General features: G+C 41.0%; 1 protein-coding gene and 1 long non-coding RNA gene across 11 annotated transcripts in view; both read right to left on the minus strand.

The window, feature by feature from the left end:
- Positions 1 to 20,475, minus strand: part of GRAMD2B (GRAM domain containing 2B) — a 39,287-nt gene extending 18,812 nt beyond the window's left edge. For 5 of the 10 annotated variants that reach the window (XM_065661743.1, XM_065661740.1, XM_065661738.1 and 2 more), the window contains exon 1: positions 20,275 to 20,475. In XM_065661743.1, coding sequence (XP_065517815.1) covers positions 20,275 to 20,399 — 125 coding nt within the window. In that variant the 5' untranslated portion in view covers positions 20,400 to 20,475. The other 5 variants (XM_065661744.1, XM_065661747.1, XM_065661741.1 and 2 more) reach the window with 5 other exon arrangements.
- On the minus strand, positions 162 to 14,447 carry LOC136004843 (uncharacterized). Its single transcript, XR_010608601.1, has 3 exons — positions 14,168 to 14,447; positions 1,235 to 1,303; positions 162 to 233 (listed from the first exon to the last, which is right to left on the minus strand). It is a non-coding gene; the product is annotated as an uncharacterized LOC136004843 (long non-coding RNA).
- Positions 20,476 to 22,148: the final 1,673 nt, after the last annotated feature.

Raw genomic sequence — 22,148 nt, forward strand, 5'->3', positions numbered from 1 at the left:
GAGAATGCCTTGTTTAGGAAAAACTCATTCCATCTTCAGTGCTCAGACTTAATGACTAATTGAAATTAATTTGATTGGTGAGTTTGGAGAAAAATATCTTGTGTGACAGTACTTAGTTCTTAGCAGGTGATTTGTGGCTCAGTGTTGAAAGAGGAAGCTAGGTCCTACTTTGTCTTTCACTTCACCTCTTCTGTAAGAATCCACCCATGATTTTCACAATAAAGGGTCCTCCACTTAAGAAACAAAATGATGTTCATTACAGTTGTTAGGAACAGTTGCATATAAGTTTGCAAATATCAGGGCAAAGTATGTAAACTGTATGACATCAGGACTTTGTTGATATGAAAATAAAAACAAAAAATTCAGACGGAACATATACTGTGTATTTAGTAGTACTAACAAGCCTATTTAAAATAATAGCTAAAAAAAAAAAAGAAAAAAGAAAAAAGTAGTCTCTAGTTTACAAGAAAAGAACAGTTGCTATAGGGAGTATTTTCAAAGCCAAGGCTTGCACTCACTGTGGGATTTTATCTTTCATCTAAGTGAGTTAAACTAAACATTAGTTAGCAGTCTAACTTCTTGCAAGAGATGTTTCTTTTCCCTTTTTAAATCTACACCAATAATTGAACTGAGTAATTTAAGGTTAAATAACAGAAAAGGGGAAGTGCTATGAAATACATTAACCAAGGCAGTGCTCGAAGTTTCATGCTAGTGAAGTGTTCAGAAGCACATTGTTCGTCAACATATTTTAAAAGTCAGAGGAACTTCATCTCTTCTGATTTGAATGGTTTCTGTGAAACAAAAACTTTCTCACAGGCAGGTGTGTCAAGTTCCTCACACTGCAGAAAGTTTTCTGATTTTCAAAAGGTTTTCTTGTTTGGCATTATCCTTCTCCAGGACCTGAGAAATCCACACTCCTAGTAAAAATTATGCCGTGCCATATTAATTAGGATTTTTCAAGAGGAAAATAATTAAAGACAACAATTTAAATATAAACTGTTTTCTTGTTGCCTTCAGAACTAGCTTGAATAAGAAGCAATGAACAGAAATAATGGGAGAGAGATATGGTAGTAGCCCACAGTTTAGAAAGGGAGCTTCAAGGAACAACTGTTGTCTTTGACAATCCCAATATAGTCTTACACACGTGAACACTTCTCAGGCATATGTAAGAGGTAACAAAAACTCTGGAACTGTACAGTGTTTACTGTCTTTAAATCCCCACAGCCACACCAACCTTTCTACAAAGCTTCTTCAGATCCACCCCAAAGGACACCCACACTACTTGGTCCATCTGGTAACGGGTCTAAAAAGTTCAAAAGCCGCAACAAGTTACAACAAACTAGTCCCCCAGACCACAAACTGCAGATCAGTTATGTAGGAGGAAAACTGCATCTTGAATAACCAGAGATTCAACTTCAATTGTCTGCAAAACTGTAGCCAAACTAGAGTTTCCCTAGGGCTTAATGTGAGTGAGCATTGGTGCAACCCCTCAGGTACATTCCCCTCTGTAAATGGAGCATACATCTCAGGTCATCACGTTACCTTAGAAGTCCTTTTATCCTGCTTCATCTCTTTTATACAAACAGGATTAATTTTGCAACAGCTGTTAGACTGCTGCACTATTGCAAATGATCAACCAAAAGAGTGCAGAGTAACTTCTCCCCTAGTGTCCATAATCATGCTTAGTACAATGTATAAGGAAACATCCATCAGAAATACAATGATATACTGTATCTTTTGGTTCTCTTGGGTAACTACTGGATTTACTGACTAGCTGTTAGGCTGAAAGGCTTTGACATAGGAACTAAAGTATCACAAAAGGCCCAAATACTAAGAGATAATGTTATTTAAGCTACTCTTATACCAGAATTGAGTCTATTCAGACAAAGGAATTGGTTATTCTTTCAGAAACTAAAAGCTAAAGGAAGAGGCTCAAAAAATTTCAGGATCTCAAATCAAGATGACAGACTTTGGCAGGCTTAAAAGCAGAGGAGATGGAGCAGGACAAAGATTGTTAATACTCAAGGATCACCTCCTCCAGGCTCAGAAGCAACGCATACTTACAAACAGGAAGTTGGGCAGTAATGCCGAAGGCCTGAGTGCATGGGCAAGGAGCTCCTAGACAAACTTTAACACAAAAAGAAGGCCTACAGATGGTGGAAACAAGGATGAGTAACCTGGGAAGAATACAGAGAAATAGTCAGAGCAGCCAGGGATCAGGTTAGGAAAGTTGTAGTCAACGGCTCAATGTCCATGTGGAGACCAGTAAAGAGTGCTGTGCCTCAGGGGCTGGTGTTGGGACTGATCCTGTTCAACATCTTTGGCAGTGGGAGTGATGCACCCTCAGCAAGTTTGCTGATGACAATATGCTATGTGGTGCAGCTGACACACAGAAGGGAAGGGATGGAATCCAGAGGGACCCTGACAGCCTCGAGAGGTGAGCCAATGCCAACCTCATGAAGTTCAACAATGGCAAGTGCAAGGTCCTATACCTGAGTCAGGGCAATCCCAAGCACATATGCAGGCTGGGTGGATGATGGATTGAGAGCAGCCCTGAGGAGAAGGACTTGGGAGCACTGGTTGATGAGAAGCTCAACATGTCCCAGCAGTGTGCACTTGCAGCCCGGAAATCAACCATGTGCTGGGCTGCACCAAAAGCAGCATGATCAGCAGGTTGAGGGAGGGGATCCTGCTCCTCTACTCTGTTCTGCGGAGAGCCCCCCCAACTCTGCAGTCCTGCATCCAGCTCTGGGGCACCCACCACAAGAGGGACATGGACCTGCTCGAGTGAGTCTGGAGGAGGCCGTGAAGATGATCAGACAGCTGGAGCCCATCGCCTAGGAAGACAGGCTGAGAGAGTTGGGCCTGTTCATCCTGTAGAAGAGAAGACTCAGGGAGACTTCCAGTCCCTAAAGGGGGCCTACAAGAAATATGGAGAGGGACATTTTAAAAGGACATGCAGTGACAGGACAAGGGAGAATGGCTTTAAGATGACAACTGGTAGGTGATCTAATCTAAATCACAAGGGGTGATTTAGATTAGACATTAGGAAAAAAATCCTTACTGTTCAAGGCCAGGTTGAATAGGGCTTTGAGCAACCCAGCCTTGTGAAAGGTGTCCTTGTCTGTGGCAGGGATTTGTAATTAATGTCCTTTAAGGTCCCTTCCAACCCAAGCCATTCTGTGAATTAATTTATCTAGGAAGCATCCTGGAGACATACTGGCAACATGCTTCAAGCAGAGATGAGTGCAAGGGCTTAAGATGAAATGTGTCAATTCTTAAAAGAACACCCTGCCAACCATGCTGCAGACCAAAGGCCTCCTCCTCAGCATAGACTTTCCTTGACCCATCACTCCCTGAAGGGGTAATCATCTCAACCTTCCTTTTGTGAGGCCTAAAGTCTTAAACCTTCTTTCAGAAGGTATGGCCCAACATTCCGCTAAACATCTTCACTATGCCCGAAAAGCCTGAACAAACTTTTTTGGATGTGTAATCAGAATTCAGAGTGCTTTATCTGATGAGCTTGAGCTTGCTTTCATATTTTACACAGTTGAATTATTTCACCCCAGACTGAAGAAAATACTCCTGCTGTCCTACTCATACCAGTTTAGAGTTGCTTATGTACTGGAAAAACTAACAATAGTCTTCAGGTCGAGGATTTAAATGTTGTCTGTTTCTACAAAGTCTGGCCACTCAGAAGCAAAATGCCTTCAGTAGCTCTACAGCCACGCTCCAGTGTTAAGTGGCACAAGGCACTCTTTATGGGAGAAAATACGTCTCCTAAAAATACATGCCTCAGAATAATGTTATGATTTTATCGACCTCTAAACCCAAGTATCACTTCTACTGTGCAAATGGAAAAACTAACACTGACTAACACTGAGACTCCAAAACTGTCAAAACAGACAGAAAATGAACTACAGCTACCCTAGTTACAGAACAGCACAGCTGCTTAACAGCTGCTATAATAAATGTTAAGGATAGCCATAATGTATGTGTTTGGTATTTGTATAATCCCACACACGTAGTACACAGCCTGTATTTAAGGCTGAAAAGTGAAGGAAGAAAAGCAACTGATTCTGAAGTACAGCATTTCTTATGTATTTTGTATGACAGATACACAGCCAACAGATGTATTTATACCAAATATGGAGATACACAAAGCATTAATCGAGGAGCAGAAATTTGAAACCCAGCATGAGGGAAAGGGTCAGTTTGTTAATAAGAATAGGTATGAACCAGACTGAGATTTAAGTGCCTCAGGTTGTTCAAGGAGCAGGCCCATTCTCTTCTCATGAGATCGCAGTCAAACACGGCATAACGGAGACAAAGTCACACAGCTGCAAATTAACTGAATATGACATGCATAAGGATGAACACACATGCATATACATCATATGTTTCTCTATACATTTCTAATCTGAAACAGGTCTGCAGGCACAGGTGGAATCTCTTTTTCAGCTATCACTGAAGGAGGAGCCAAACCAATTGTTAAAGACTTTTTAAAGTTGTGAATCTTACTTTATATATGAAGGTAATTAATTTCAGAATTATTTACTGTGATCTGTTTCACAGCTTGGAACACAATTGCTGTGTTGCCATATTTTTATTAAAAGGATTAATGGAATTTTTTGAGTTAATACTGAACAGAAACCCCTTCAGCACTATTAAGAATAGAGGAAATCCTGAATTTTTTTTCCTCAGCTGAACAGACATTTCACATAACAAGCAGATCAAGTTTCGCACTTGGACATCAGCAAGATCACTTTGACACTGCAGATGTCATTAGTAAGCATGTAGATTCTCCTCTCTAAATACCATCTATTATTAACTATCTGTATTCCCTGTCTAATCAAAATCAGACTGCTATCAAGTTCGGCAGAAAAACAAAACCAAACAAAACACCACAGAAGAATTCCCTGTGCTCTGAAACATGAGACACTATAAAGAGATATTTTATGAAGTTAACACTGGAACGGCAACATAAGCCATTTAGCTCTCTTGTCTTTTCAAGAGTTTCCGTTTCAGATACCCATTTCAAAAAGCAAACGTCTTCTCATATGTATCTTTACTCAACTCCACAAGACTTCCATGATGCAATTTTTATGGGAGTCCAAGCAGGATTACCAACAACTATTTTCATGAACACAGCCAGGGCTAAATCAAGTACATGACACAAATCTTTGACAGGTGTATTTCAGAACAAATGTGAAGCAACAGATCTTAGGGGAGATACTCATTCACATCTGCTTTGGACTGGAGCATGTGTTTTTTTTTCGTTTTCCAACTCACTGGCAACCTTTCAGAGGAAAAGATTTCCTACCTTCTAGTTCTAGCCAGAACCCAGAACAAGAGAAAACATAGGACCACAATTCCTACTGAAGAGGAAGTACGCAAACTTGTATCAGATCCCATTTTTATCTTTAGCTTACAGAGCTAACTGGAAAAAAAGTAAAAGAAAGAAGAATTCATGATCTACAGCTGCCCAGGGTACAGAAAAGAGGGCAAAGGCACTTACATGTCAGGTCTACCAACTGTCCTATGCTGAATTCAGAAAATGAAAGATAAATATTGCATCTAAACATAATTCATGTGTTCAGTATGACCTCCTAGGCATCTATCAATTAGATCTTCTCCATAACTCAGGCAGAAACAAAACAAATCTTTCCCTGGAACAATAGAAGTATCTTTACAAATGAGGCTTGATCATCAGAGCATAAGCATAAATGTTTGGCATTGTTACCTGAAACTACATCTCTGTTTTTTTGAGAAAGAACTCCAGAGCAACATGCCTCCACATGATACAAGATTTGGCTGCTAGTTTTCCAATATTACTGTGATTTTGAAAAAAGTTTATGCCACACAATCACAGAAGATGAGCACTTACATCAAATTGAATTAGGTTGGTTGGTTTCATTTGAAAAGGCAAAAAAACCCCAAAACAAAACCAGACACTAGTAATTCTATTAATAGCTGCTATTAAGAATGCAGAACAGTTACAGATGATGATAGAGGCATGGGAGCAATCTTGCCAACATCATTATGCCTTTCTCTGCTGTTGAAAGAAAAAAAAAAAAAAGGAGTTAAAAAATGAAGCTGCCATGAATCACTTGATCAGAAGCTTGTTTTATGCCATGTTTAGAAATAATGACTCAATATGATGCATAGAGACAATGGATCAATGTGCTGCACACAAAGTGTTTTAATCAATGTACATGGGAAAAATAATTCTGGTTCTTCATACAGGCTGTACACAAAGACAAGGGATGCCAGAGAACAATGGTTTTGTAGGTTCTCCAGCAAGAACAGTGCAAAACAACAACTAAGATGAAAACGAACATATAATTGTGTCCATCTCCCCTGTTTCCTCACACCTTCCATTAAGGATGGAAGGGGATCAAAGTGAAATCACTGTTGGAGGTTCACTGTTTACCAAGGGCCTAGCAATGCTGAATTTCTCACCATTATGTCTGCAACCTATGATTTTCCTTACAGAGCTGCCTCTCTGTTCCCAGAAAAGGCAGAACAATGCACACGAACTATTATTTCACAGTAGGAAATACTAGCTTCCAACAATGGGTCTCACTGGCGCTATTCACAACAGTGCCTTTTGACTCTCATGTATACGTATACACAGAACCATTTTCTTTCCAAAGTCTTGGAAAAAGATATCTTTATGAGAATCAGTTGTGACACATGGTGGCGAGATATCTGCTAGGGTCAGCTTGACTTTATTTTCTGTCACCAGGACACTGTCTGAGTGTTCTGTAAGCCTCCTTCTTCAGTATGAGCCTTTCCACTGGCCACACACTGTCCTCCACAGCAACATCCACTCTGTCCTATGCTGCCATAGCATATTTACGTAAACTTTGCCATAGCATTACAATAATATGCTATAACATATTATTGTAAACTTTGACAAAACTAAATGGCATATATCTAATTTTGTTATTTACTGGATGTTTTTGTACTATAACATTCCTTCTTGTCCAGAAAAGGCTGAACAAACCTAAATGTCCCTTCTTGAAATAGTACAGCACAAATGGTAGCTGCAAAATTACCACCCAGAAAGTTCTTTGCCTAGGTGGTCTGTCCTTCATAAACATCCTAAACTAAGATTCCTAGAATACTAAACCACTGAGACGCCTACAGGAATGCTGTAAGACATGCCTGGATATGGTTGTTTCTTGCAGGGCATCAAGAATTGTTTCTTAATAAAGTAACTAGAAGGCTTCTTCCCCCATCTATTCACAGTGGTGAAGGCTTCAGTCTGCATTCTCTACCCTGCTGCCGGTTTGCAATCTCCACACCATTACCTGACACTTTCTGGAAGCTTATTAACCTCCTTGAATTTAGTGTGCTATTTTCACAAACTAGTCTGTGTCAGGTAGAAGTTTAGTTAAAGGACATGTATTTCACTACAGCACTAAAGCTCAGTTAGCAGAGAAGTAAGAAGAGGCAACTGTGTTCTCCCCACACCCACTGGTTCTCCATTTTATTCAGGTGTCTCACCTCCCAGTACATAATGCCATTACTGTAACAATCACTCAAGTATGAAACAGCACATTACACCATTTTATAAAGAGACAAGGGCCCTTATACAGTGGGCTGGCAGGGAGCAGATGCCCATGTCCTCCTGGAATCTCCCACTTCTATTACCTGGATGGAAAAATGGGCATTTTCAAATATTTGTTTACAGAAAACATAATCCTTCTGTAATTTTGTATAGCTCAGAAATCTTTCTAGATAAAACAAGATTTTTTTTTTTTCAAGGAAAAGTGGAGAAATGGGGAAAGACAACTTGTCCTACTGTATTCTGATTATCTGCAGAAAAATTATTTGCTCTGTGATGACAACATTTGAAGAGACTTTTGCTGATCAGCCTAGCTGGATCCAGACAGCTACCTATGAATTTTGGTTAAAATAAGTACCACAAAAGAGATCTGTAAAGGTTGCCAGACCAAACACAAAATCTCTCTGATGTAATAGTAACATAAGTCTAAAAAGGTTGACAGAAAAGGAATGGTCTTTGCAACAGCTATATACAGATCATTAATCCCAGCAGCGGTATTATTAGATGAGCACATAATTTCTAACCATATCACTGCAACCTTTATGGAAATGGTGGTAAGAAGACAAAACTCTGATACTATGTTTATGCATCACCTGTCAAATAGCCGCAGCAAATCCTGCTGACCAAAGCTTATCTATAGTATTATGTTGCCTAACAAGCATTTGTCACAGACTGCATATAACCAGCATTTGGGCGTATTTCAAGTCAGCCAGTGAGGCAGCTTGGTACAAAGAAAAGGCTGTTCAGATTCATGGTGTGCATTTACACATAGCACAACTATCTTTAAAAAGTTTCTTTTGTAACTTAAGATGTATATACATTGAACAAAGAACAACAGGAATATAATAAAAAAAAGGAGCTATTAAAAATCATCATCATGATGAACAAATGGAGGTCATCCAGAGTGGAAACATCTTTTCTGTCATACCTCTAATTTACATGATTCACTTCGCAAGGCTATCCTTTTCAGATCATGCATTGCAACTTTTGCCATAAAAAACAGGGAAAAACTACCAGGGAAGAATTAAGAAATATGATACTTAACATGTGTTAGTATCTTCAACCACTGAACCTACAGATCATGAATAAAGTAGGTATATACCTATATCTTTTTCCCTTCACAAAAAAAAAAAAAAAACAACCCACAGAAGTCTGGCTGCTGGAATGGAGTTAATCTGGTTCAAAGCTGAAATAAAATTTCGAATCAGTAATAAATAACTTCTCCTTTCTTCTCTGTATTGTTTATTTCTCTCAAGTAAGGGAGAGACATTTTAGGAAAGTCAGTTTAGGAAAAAAAAAACAGTTTAGGAAAAAAAACTATGGAATTGTGATTATGCACAGGTCAGTCAATTAATGTATTTTAACTTATCAATAGTTATTAGGAAACACCTGTTACAGTAGCATAAGACATCAGCAAACAAAACATAAAAATCACATTCCCTCTTTTCCCAGAATTATGTCATTTGCCTGCCTGTAAGCGTTTTCCACTGCTTCCAGTAGCATATTTTCCCTACTACCTGCAATGTAATTTTTCTCAAAAAACCCCCACCAAAATGCGAAAACCCAGTAACAAAACAACAACAAAACTCTCCACCAAACAAAAACCCTCAAAAAAACACCCACTAAGACTTTCCAAACATTTTGGAATCTGAAGTCCCAGCCTCCTCATTTCTTTAAGTTACACTCAGTAGCTGGAAATTACCTTATACTGTGAGGGAACAAAATATGCCACTTAAGATAGTGGAGTGTCTTACCATACAGTAACTCAGCACATTGCCCTAATACAGACAGATTTAACTGTATAAGGCCAAATACTACCTGTGGAAACCAGAAAATAATATACTGACTTCAACAGAAGCAAGTATATGTGAAAGCAGAAGGAGGCTGGCATGGAATACAGACTCCTCGTTATTATACCTCTGCCATTTTTCCTTAACACACCACACTCTGTTTTCAACAATACAACATCTGTTCCACCAGCTGTCCCTGCACTGGGGCTGACGGCTTCTGAGGCAGGTCCAGTTCCACAACAAACACAACACACCACACTTTCAAGCCACCAAAAAAACCCAACCAACAAACAAACAAACAAACAAACAAAAAAACCAAAAACATTCCTCTAAATACAAAGCAAGGTCAAATCCTTTTTTCGCCAATCAGGATGCAATGGTCACAGAATATCACTTGAAAGGTTTTTTGTCTTCAGGAACTTTGATTTGCTTGGGAGGAATTCCACATAATGACAAACTTTTTGCACATAGCTATTTTGAGTCTGGATAATAACAGCGCCTATCTTCCACAGAGATTTACCTTTGGGGTTGTACAACCCACAGAGATGTACGGCACGCTTTTCAAAGATATAACTGTTGCTAAGCATAGAATCATAGAATAATTAGGGTTGGAAGGAACCTTAGACCATGCCAGAGAAGCCCATTTTCTAAATCACTGTGAACATACTTAACTCCTTCTGTATAAAGTTCCTGAATCACTTCCCAGATCTAATCTTGCAATAATAAAGAAAAAACCCAACAACAAACAAAAAGCCAAACAAAAAAACAAATACAAAAGATCACCCCAAAACCAACCAAACAAAAAATAACACCCCGAAACATTTCTGCAGCATCAGTCCTTCAGAAGAACCTATCCCCTAGCAACACCTTTGTGATAGCAGCAGAAGCATACCAAGCTATAAAGACCACCTCTAAACTGAACATTTTAAGCATACCTCCTGAAAGTTTAGGTTACAGTACTCACCTCTTTCTCCCCTGAGCTTTGAAAAACACCGTAAGATTCCCTGAGCCTCTACTATGCTGCTAGTTTTTTGGTTTTGTTTTGTTGTTAAGTTTGGTTTTTTTAAATAGAGGTCAGCATGAGCTGAAGGGAATGAAAACATGAAGGGAATGAAACTCCACCACAACCACACACACGAAGTTTTCTAAAAATAAATCTTTAGCAATACAACTTGTAGCGAGTTCACTTCTGACTGAATCAAACCCCACAATATGTTCCTGTTCTTCAGCTGAACAATCTGCTTTGTAGCTTCAAGCTAGTCAAACCAAAGTTACTTGATTTCGAAGGTTAACTCACAGCTAAACGAACATGATGGTTTCTGAGAAGGATCCAGCTACCTGTTAAATGGTATTGGCAAATAAATTCCAGCTTTGTTTCCAGCCAGCAACTACTTAAATAATTTTCTAGTTTAGGACAAAGCATTTCAACTTCTTTTGCCTACCCAGTCTTTTCACACTCTTCAGGCTAGTATTGCTGAACACTGCAGCTTGCAGCATAACAGACCACCTAGCTTCCCCCTGCATCACACAGCTAAAAAAGGAGAGTCACAGTGAGCAAGACCTCCATTTATCACATTGGTTAAGACTGACCTCACTTTTACATCTGAAGCTGATTCAGCAGTCAAAGATTAAACACCTGGAGACAAAACAGCGGGAGGCTTCGATTCTTGGCCAACACACTTCTTCAGTACAGTCAACTCTTGGAACAGTTTTTCCACAGCTGAAATGATGGAATGGGTGAGATTCTGTTTGAACTCTTGGAGTTCACCAAGGTAAGCACATGGTGCTTGCCTTGGCAGGTTGGTGGGAGTGTGATATAGTCAACCTGCCAGGCTTCCCTATATTTGTACTTCAGCCATCATCCTCACTACAAAAGAGGCATTAACCGCTTGGCTTGCTTAACTGCAGCACATGTTCCACATTCATGAATAACCTGGGCAATAGCGTCCATTGTTAAGTTCACCCTTCGATCACGAGCCCATAAGTATGTTGCATCTCTGCCCTGATGGCTGAAGCATCTTGGGCCCACCAGGCCAAAAATAATTCATCCTTATGTTGCCAATCTAAGTCCATCTGAGCCACTTCAATCTTAGCAGCTTTACCCACTTGTTGGTTGTTCTGGTGTTCCTCAGTGGCCTGACTCTTGGGTACATGTGCATCTACATGGGGTACCTTCACCACCAGGTTCTGCACCCGGGCAGCAATATCTTGCCACAGTGTAGCAGCCCAGATGGGTTTACCTCTATGTTGCCAGTTGCTCTGCTTCCATCACTGCAATCACCCCCACAGGGCATTTGCCACCATCCTTGAGTCAGTGTAGAGATAATGTACTGGCCACTTTTCTCGTTCAGCAATGTCGAAGGCCACCTGGATGGCTTTCACCTCGGCAAATTGACTCGATTCACCCTCTCCTTCAGCAGGTTCAGAACTTGTTGTCGGGGACTCCATACAGCTGCCTTCCATCTCCAATGCTTTCCCACAGTATGGCAGGACCCATCAGTAAACAAGGCATACTGCTTTTCACTTTCTGACAGTTTATTATATGGTGGGGCCTCCTCAGCACGCATCACCTTCTCCTCTGGTGACATTCCAAAACCTTTGCCCTCTGGCCAGTCCATGATGACTTCTAGAATTCCTGGACGACTGGGATTTCCTATTTGAGCTCGTTGTGTAATTAGTGCAGCCCACTTACTCCATGTAGCATCAGTTGCATGATGTGTAGAGGAGACCCTGCCTTTGAACATCCAGCCCAGCATGGGCAATCGGGGTGCCAAGAGGAACTGTTCTTTGAGTTGGAGTAGCCGTGCTGCCTGTTGTGGTCAGGATTTGAGAAGCTACTCTACTTGTTGCTGGGGTTGGTGTAGTTGCTGTGCTTGGAGTTGGAGGAGCTGCATTGTCTGTTGGTATCTACCTCTTATTCCATACCATTCACGTAATGCTCAGATCCCACATTTTAAAATACAGCTTCGCTTTTGCCTCATATATATATATATGTGTATATACAAAATGGATGGCATACAAAATGGTGGATATAAAAAGATGTCCCTGGATCTCAGGTCAAAGCAAAAGTACAACCACACACCACCTGCTGACAGACACCCAGCCTGAACTGAGCAGCGATCTGGGGCTTCCGGGTAACTCCCCCAAGTTTATATACTAGCATGATGTGCTGTGGTATGGAACACCCCTTTGGTTAGTTTGGGTCAAGTGTCTTGTCTCTGCTTCCTCCCAGCTTCTATCTGCTTCTCCCTGGAAAAGCATGAGACTCAGAAAGTCCTTGGTCAAAGTAAACATTACTTTGCAAGAAATAAAAACATCGGTGTTATCAGTGTTGTTCCCAGGCCAAAAGTCAAAACCACAGCACTTCACCAGCTACTAAGAAGGACAAAAATGACTGCTACAGCTGAACCCAGGACAGAGGGTTAGTTGACATATGTACAATGCCTCTGACATCAACCTTTCTATACATTGGCTTGGACTCCTAGTCCTGTTCTCGAGAGAAAAATCTCATACAAATCTTGCATACCTGAAGAACTTCATTTGGTTCATTGGCATAATTCTGCATGAGGGATCAGAACCCAAGGCTTGAAGTCAGAAAGCTCTGAAGGAGACGGAGGAATTACGCCTCATTTGGAACATTAAATCACTGACCGATGTGACTACTCCATACAGGATAAAGGATACTGAGAAGACACTTAGATGCCCAGTGTTCTCTAACAAGCAAGTTATTTCTGGCAACAGATTTCACTTAGGGAATACACCTGGTTAGAGATCAGGGATACGACAGTTGGAAATAAAAAGCACCCACAGACCTCCTCAGAGTTTCTTTCTGGAGAAAGCGTATATTCTCCTTTCTCTGGGAGGCTGTTTAATGTTAAATCTTTGTGAATAAATTTTTCTGGGGAGTGGAATCATCTCAGGGCAGAAAAAAAGTTAGGGTTTTTTTTTTTTTTTGGTTTTTTTTTTTGGTTTTTGGTGTGGGTATTTTTTTTAACCTTTTGAGGAGAACCCCCCCCCCCCCCCCCCCCCCGTTTTTTAGTTCCTTATTTCACAGATGCTTAATTTCTCAAACAGCATCCTTGGTACTACCAAGTCTCACACAAGCTGTGAGTCTGGTATAGAACTGGACAGCTGCTTGATTCCAGCAAAATTTTCACATAATGGTCATACCATGGCATACAAAAACTTAAACAACTTGAGACCACTGGCAGGCAAAGACCAGTGCAGAAGATGCAGCCTTTAACACTTGGCATCCCCAAGTATCACAGGAAGGAAGGAAGGTCCTTGTCCTTGGGGAGTGCAGGGAATACCCCCACCCATAGAAGGGGAAGCCCTCTGACTTCCTTGCCTTCCATCTGCTAGCCTAAGCAGCCTTTGCCAGCCATCAAGGCCTCCTCTTCCTCTTGAAGAATAGTAAGTATTTTTATATCTTCACCTGCTCAGTTTATACAATATCTCTCAGGTCAAAAAGCAGGATAAGGGTATGGCCACAGTGGGCAAGAAGCATGGTGAGGAACTGTGCCAAGGCAGGCAAGCACCCACTGCCTTGCCGGAGCAGTCTGTCCTGTCTCTGGGATAGGAGTCAGGCTGAGCTTGCGTTTTACTGCATCTCGCCTGTACAAAAGTTTGTGAACTTTTGACAAAGTTCTGGGTTTTCCCGGCACCCGAAGGACAGTATCACAGCTTCCCGCTGGAGCCGTGCCCGTAAGTGATAAGGCACAGCTACCGGGTTTCTGTGCCACGGCAGAGAAGGATTTCCAGGATGCTGCATGGAATTGCTCGAATTAGTACCAGTAAGCCTTACTCCTACTACTTCGGAGTTTCACGCTGTGCCTGGGGCCGCCTCCCGAAGACCGCAGAACTTGGCTGAGGGGAGATGTGTTGGTGCTCAACTTCAGCCCGGAAGCGAAGACCCCTCGGGAACTCTCCCCTACGGACTCCAAACCACAGTCGCAGCCCAGAGCCGCGAAGCCCGCCCCGCGCCGCCGAGCCCCGCAACGCCGAGCCCCGCGGCCGCCTCGGGTCTCTCCACAGCCGCCTCCCCCACCCCGGCAGTCAGCCCGGGTAGGAGCCGCACGGCCGCAGGGTCCCCGGCCTGGGCAGTACTCACAGCCGCAAGGTGCCCCTGTTCTCCCGCTTGCCGGCTGCCCGCACCACCTTGGGCTCCTCCGTATCGCACCGCTGCTCAATCACGAGCACCATCGCTACCACACAACATATCCCACCGCCGCCGCAGGGAGCTCAACCGCCTGACCTGACCGCACAGCCCCACCCCGAGGCGGGTCCTCTCGCCGCCATGCTGGAGTCAGGGAGCGGGCGTAGTGTGGGACGCTGTGGAATCCGGTTCCGCCCGCCTCGGGCTGACTGTAGCTGAGGAGGGGCCAGCGGGCCCCCGAGAGCCGGGTTCAGCCTGGCCTGTCGTTTATGTGCCTTAAATGATTCACCCGGGACGTTGTCGTGTGAGACGGTGCTTCTCGCGGTCCCGAGCAAAAAGGCGCCTTCAATGAGCGAGCGGGGTCCCGAGGTGTGGGCAGCCGGGCCGGCCAGCGAGCGGCGCGCGGGGCTGCTTCCCTGGCTCACTAAACAGGCGTTATTCCAAACCGCGATCCCAGTGTCCGGGCAGCTGTACTAACACGAATTTGTGCGGTGACTATGTGGCACTTCCACCTGCGGCTGCTTGGGTGGCTTTTTGTTTCCAGAGCAGCTCGGGCTGGTTTGTCTGCTCGGGAAACGACCTGGCGTTGTACAAAAGGCAGCGAGCGTAGCCTTCACCTGACTGTTAGGCTGCTGAAACAGGGAAGTACAAAATGAAATATACTCTTTTGTTCAGAAGTAAATTTAGTTCTGCTTTGTAACTGAGCAACATTGACCTTGATGGCAAGTAATAATAGCAAGAAGGAAATATTTTGGATAAATGTTTCACAATGGCCAGTTAGAACTGGACTAGTGGTGGGCAGCTTGACAAGGGGACTTTCCAAACCTAAAGTTCAACCAAAGAACGAAGTGATGATGAAGAAATGACCACCAGCAATCTCAAAGACCACTACCACGTTGTTGTGCGCATGCACAACATAGGCGTAAACCTATGTAAAGTAATTCTGGGAAATGTTATGAATATGTATATTATTTACTGGAAATATAATGAATATATATATTAAGCAACAATATTATCTCACCCTGGTTGTTGCTGGGATGAGACAGCTTAGGTGGAGATATCCGCTGTGTCTCCCAGTGCTGCAATAAAGAATACCCGCTTGCCAGCATAAACTTTGTTGGTGAGTTCTTGGCAAGTTCTTCAAATCACTGTTGTGGAAGCTGCATGCCCTCAGGAATGTTAAAGGCATCTCCTGCTGCAGACACAAACCAGCAGCATGCATGTGAGAAATGTTTTTGTTACTCGGTCTATACCCGAGTAAGTGTTCAATTTGACAAGATATTTGCAAAGTGAAGGTGGAGTCTGTGGCTATTATGATACAATCTAAGGAAGGCCAGTCTTGGGAAAGACCTCAAACTAACATATCTAGAAAAAGGCCTATATTCATGTTTTAATGTGGTATTATTAATTATAATTAAAATTAAATATCTAATAATCCAATTAATCTAAATCACTTAAAGTAAGATGAGAATGTGTACAGGAGAGTGGCCGCCTGTTAGTGGACATCAGGGTAGTAGGTAGATACTAATGTATATTTCAGATTAAAAGATATATGAAGCAATTCAGTCACCTTCCAGTGGTACTGTTCGGTTTGCTTGATGCTTAGAATCATACACTGGTTTGGGTTGGAAGGTACCTTAAAGCTAACCAAGTTCCAACTGCCTGCCACGAGCAGGGACACCTGCCACTAGACCAGGTTCTTCGAAGCCCCAAACTGGCCAGTGAATACTTATACAGTATTTTGAAGATGCAAGAGCTAAGTATTAGGTATTGTTGCAATATATTCAGAGAATCAGTAAAAAGAAAGAGGTGTTAACGGTGACAGGCTCAGGACTGCCACAGCTGCTTGAGCACACACATCCTACAGAAAATGTGAGAGTGCCTTATGGTCTTGGCTAGACCATGTGTGATATTAACTAGCTCTAGTCCAAGAAAATTTAGGCTGTACGAAGCTGCATAGAAATGAAGACATTTTAAATGCCTGTATTTATGGGAGACATAATTAACTAATGTTTATGTATTATTTAAAGTAAAAACCAAGGCATACCTGGATGAGAAATGAGAAGTAATTTACATGAAAGATTATTCAGACTTGTTAGGTCCTGCACCTGTGAAACTTTGGTTGCTGCCTCGGTGCAGCACCTGAGCAGATTCAACGCTGCATTGCAGAGCCTCTCCCGCCCCTTACGCCAGACACAGCCTCTGGCTATATAGAGGCACCCCATTTATCCAAGTGATAACAGGATAGGACCTGTTTCAGCTCTCTGGGCTGCGAGTAGAGCTGGAACTGAAAGAGCCAGGGAAGGCAGGGTTGGTATCCTGTGTCTGCTTGGACCCAGGACCCTTTGCTGGGGTGCAACAACCTCTGTGAGTCCTTGGGTTCCCTGGGAATTATTCTTATATCAGTGTACGCTACCAAGGCATGCACAATGTGTTTGGAAACAGTAGGTAAAGTGACTGCCTACCCTTCATCTCATTTTTGGAGGCTTTCCGTTACACTAGAAAGGTATTGGTTGCTATTTTAGTGCCAATTTTGAGGCCAAGTCGAACTATTCTGCAGTCATTCTACCCACTCCAGCAGAACAATTCTGGGTTACAGTAGGCAAAAATCTGACTTTTTAGTGTTTGAACAAATAAATCAACTGTCCTTTGAGTGCTTATATTCTCAGTCTCTGGAAGGTTTAGCTGCAGGAAATAAATGCTGTCACTGAGTGTTTTGTTCACTCTTCTCCAGAGGTTCCTGTCTCTACCACAGTGGTAGAGACATGCATACTGGAAAGGAGCTAGTTGGTCTCTGGAATACAGTCTCTGTTTGAGTTTTATCTGGCTCCATTCCCAAGGTATGCAAAGCATTCTGTTTAATTAGTCAAGTCATTTAGTGTAGAAAACCCCCTATATGCAAATAAATAGATACCTGCAGCACAGTAAAAATGAGTCATTACTAAATAGTTGGTTCCACAAATACTTGGTTAAAAAACAAAAGTAAAGCATTTGCCAATAACATTCATATTAGGTAAAAAATATTGTTCTTATATATTAATATTATAACATTATAAAATTATATTTTCTCCCTGTAGATATTTTTTAGTGAGCATTTGATAAACAACCCACATTTGATTATTGCTAAGGTTGATGTTATCATACACACCATGTGTGACACACAGCTGGTGGTCAGCTGATGTATATTGCTTAAAAATCTCATTCTCTTGTGTTCAGTGTACTTTTTTTACAGTCATTCTGAAGGCTGGTCAAAACTGCAAGGCTTAAGATTCTTCTAAAGTTTAAGAGATCTGGATGGAGGGTATTGACTCACGTTACAGCGGTGGGCTCCAAAAGGGAGGTTGAGATCTCTGTTTTGCCAGTGTTTTGATCTGGACTGCTGGAAAATGTTTTGTTGTAATGTCAGAGCAAGTCTGTACATTCATGCTGATAAAATACTGCATACACATGTGGCCAATACTTTTATCAATACAAATCTCCCATCTATTATGCATGGCTGACATGTCCTCTATAGCTCCAGAGTCTTAATTTGCTTCTGAAATCAGTCTTCATGTCAGGAATAACATGCTGCCATGGTGATAAACTGTGAGCTTCGCTGTCTGAAATGTTAATACCCCCCTGAATTCTGGCAAATGTGTGCTTATCCACATGGTGCCAATTGCAGTGAGCGGAAAACAGTGGTATATAAAACTTATGCATATAGTCAGGTTTTGTCCTCAGGCATGAATAATTAGGATGAACAAGAGCAATCATAGATGTATATATATGCTCTAAGTAAATAGGACCATATTGAAAATAGTACCTAAAAATGCAGAGCCTGCATTTCTTTCTCCCAAAAGCATTTTCCTTCATTTTTCATGTGGCTTGTCTTGGAAAAGCATATCATGGCAGTGACAAACACATGAAAAGCAAGTCTGATGACAGCTCAAGCTTCCCTGGCCAGTTTTCATGGGGCTTTGAAGAACCTGGTGTAGTGGAAGGTGTCCCTGCCCATGGCAGGGGCAGCAGAACTAGAAAATAAAGTCTCTTATAATCCTTTCTATGCTTCTGTGATCATGCATTTTTTTATTAGATTGACTAGTATTTGCAGCCCGCTATTCCATTTTTTCTATTGATATAGTTTCACAGCAGGGTTTTATGATCATATTATTCTTACTGAAGCAACAATTGAGTGAGCTGGGTTTCTAGAAGGCCTGCCCTTGCCACTTGCTACTTGGCAGGCAGGTTGATTATTGAGAAATGTGAGGCAAAGTACTCTGTAAGGGCTTATCACATTGCTCTCAGAGCATATATAGTAGCTTTTTTTGTGTACTGGTTATCAAGTGGTAAATAAAAAAGTAGGTAAATCTGTCTGCCTGGCGTTTTAGGTTGGACAGGGAAAAGAGGGTGAACTTTCTATGGCCCAAATTAGAAGTGGTTAAACATCACCTACTTGTCCTAATTGGAGGATGAGATCAAGAGAGGCATAAAACCCCACATGTGGATGTTTTTTAAAAAGCAGGCTGTAGGGGATTAATTCTAGGTAAGAGCTTTGAGGGCTTGTCCTGGGTTCAGCTTAAACCATGACAGGGCTCTAATTAAAGTTTCTGATTCCTTATTCTCTGTTCAAACAGACATTATCTCTTTGACATTTGAGTTGGAAGAAAGGATATTATGCAGATAAAATACTTAAAAGCCCTAATAACATTTCAAAAGAGAAAAAATGAGGCCATCAGACTTATATATACTTGTGACCCAATTAATGGTATGAGCTATCACCCCGCATAAAGAATTTGTGCGCAGCTACAAAGAAATGTAATTCAGCTGCACAAAGACATGTAGAGGTGCCCCCTCGAAATCACTCTTCAGGGTGGCTGGGCACTGAGCAGATATTAAGAATAGTGCTTAGTAAAGAATTTTCAAATTGGTTAAGAACTAGTAAATGTCTAAAGCTACTTTGAATACTTTATTTTATTCATAAGGAGTTGACATAAATTCCATGGATGTTTCCTTGTCTTTCTCCTGCAGTAGATGGGGAAGGATAAGTAGTAAATGCCAGTAATCCTCTGATGCCACATTCCCTCATGTATCTGTGCTGTCTAAAATATGCATGATTTATCCAGAACTCTTCATTACAATGAATCACATCTCAGTTGAAGTCCACAATCCACAAGAGTTCACCCTTCCAAAGTAAGAAAACAGATTTCCCCTTTGAAACTGTTTGCAATTGTTCTATAAGCAAAGCCTTCAGCAGTATTCATTCATGTGAGTGTTCTACTTCCATGAATCTCCTTGTGATTATGGTAGCTTTTGTCTTGAAACGCAATTCAATAAGCATTATAAAATAAGCATTTCATATAGGCCAAAACACACATCAAAACACTTTGTTAAATTCTCTGTTCAAAGCTTACATTTGTTTTGTGTAGTGATTCACTCAGATATCATATATAGTATTGGATGACCTTGCAGAAGTTATTTTAAGACTTTGTGTACAGTTCTATACATGCTCAAAGCCCTACTTCAGTGTAAGCAAAGAGAGAACAAAATTGCCTCCGTTACAAATTTCTCCTTTACAGTAGTGCTCCCCTTTCCAGTGCAATCAGTAACGTAAGTGAAATTATCAACTCTGCATGCACTGCCATTTCATATTAACATCTTCCTCATCAGGGTATTATCACTGGTGTATTTGTCCACAGGCCCTCCCCTGTTGCTGCCTCCTGTGTTGCCCCCCCCCGAATAAAGTACATACAGAACACTCAAAACACATCAGGATTTACCTTATAAATACTGATCCAAAACTCTCTGTCGGGCTGACTGGTGTGTCATTACTTGACTTTCGGAAGCTGTTTTGAGTTTGAGAATGAAAAACAGAGTCCTCTAAGGAACTCCTTTTTCTCCTCATTTTAATGGAGTTAGCTGCAAAGCTTGGAAGTTCAGTTCTAGTATGCTCCTTCAAACGCACAACTTTTCAGTGCTGTAGGAAGTGCAGTTCTGCTGTGACTTCAGCTCAGGTTAGCTTTTAAAATCAGTTAATGAGTAACATATTCATGTGACATCATAAGCTTGTTTTCTTTTTTCTCCGCAGCACTTCATAGGTTTACTTGGAAACAAAAATAATCAAATCTAGGTGCACTGTGTCTTTGGAATGTCAGTATTAATAGCAACAACTTGTTTTAATGAATTAAGAAAAAGAGGTAATGTAACATAAAAAACACTGTCTCAAATGGTGTGTCATTAACATGTTTGTACCAAAACTTTAACATGGTCTGTCATAAATTCTACTTTGTGAATTATCTACCTCACTCTGAAGTTTGATTAACATGATTGTTTAGCTTTCAGAAGTGACTATATCCACCTGTCCTGACATGTCAAAACTATTATATTGCACTTCTCTGGTGACATATTGGTGCACATATGTGCATGTAGTTTCAGTAAAGTCGTTGCAGTTCAGCTTAAATATAGATAATCTTTTAATTCTCAATGCACCAAAACTGAACTGAACAAAATCAGTTTGCTTGTGAAGCAATAGCAATTCATTCGGACTGTTCCCAGGTTTTACTCTTACACTCAAGGACATCTAGTTAAATTGCAATGTCTTTCTCTGTGGTTTATTGGTGTTTTTTTGTTTGTTTGTTTGTTTTTAGTTTTTTTTTTTTTGTGATTTTGTTCCTAGTTTCTTTGCATGACCGCATTTTAAAATATAAAATGTGTTTTGTGGTCAGTGTTTAGCAAACTGTAAGGAAATTATAAATGTCAGAAACAACAGGAGAAACATTAACTATCAAAAGCAGGGTTAGCATAATAGCTAAGAAGGAATGGTATAGACAAAATATCAGTTTCCTTGGAAGGGAAGATTCTGCAAAAATATGAAAAGTCTTGAAAGAAAAAAGACAGAAAAAGAATGAAGTACACATTCTTTATTATCTTAGGTATTTCCTGTGAAACAGAAAAAAATGAACACTTGTACTTAGGGGCAGTATTTAAACTGCTTGGAAATTGAGTTGGACTTCCTGTTTTTCCTGAGTTAAACGTTCTTGATTAATGCCTCCTTCCGTACCTGTGCTATACACCATTGGTTTCCTAGGCCTTTTTGTTACCCTGATTCTACTTGATCTTGCGTGATTGCAGGCTACAGAGGGCTGCCTAGCTAGGCAAAGTCTCTGTACTTTACTCCTTCTCCATAAAACAAGCACTATAACCTTCAACAAATACAGTAAAAAAAGAAATAAAAAAAATCTGTTTTCCTTCTCTAGTCACAAGGAGAATTGGCCTTGGCTCTATGTTGTTGTTCATGTCTATCCACTTAGGATAGGAAGTTTTTTTTTCTTCTAGAAGAAACGAACATCCTTAAAACTGGTTAGAACTCTTAAATGACATAGTGAACTCGTAAGTTATTAAGTATTTATCTTTGAAAACAATCTATATAGTAAAATGTAATGAAACCCTTTAATTAACAGTCAGAATGGCAACTATGTTACTTCTGTATGTTAAAGAGAAAGTACACAGAAAAGGTAATTTAATTTTTTCCTGAATGGGTAACTGCAGGAACATTTTTAGCAAGGAGCAACCATGACACGATTTCCTCCTCTCAATTTTATGTGGCTTTGCTCTTGTCCACAAACCCATTAAGTTATTTTACAGAGCACCATGC

Source organism: Lathamus discolor, chromosome Z, assembly GCF_037157495.1.
Source record: "Lathamus discolor isolate bLatDis1 chromosome Z, bLatDis1.hap1, whole genome shotgun sequence".
Lineage (NCBI taxonomy): Eukaryota > Metazoa > Chordata > Aves > Psittaciformes > Psittacidae > Lathamus > Lathamus discolor.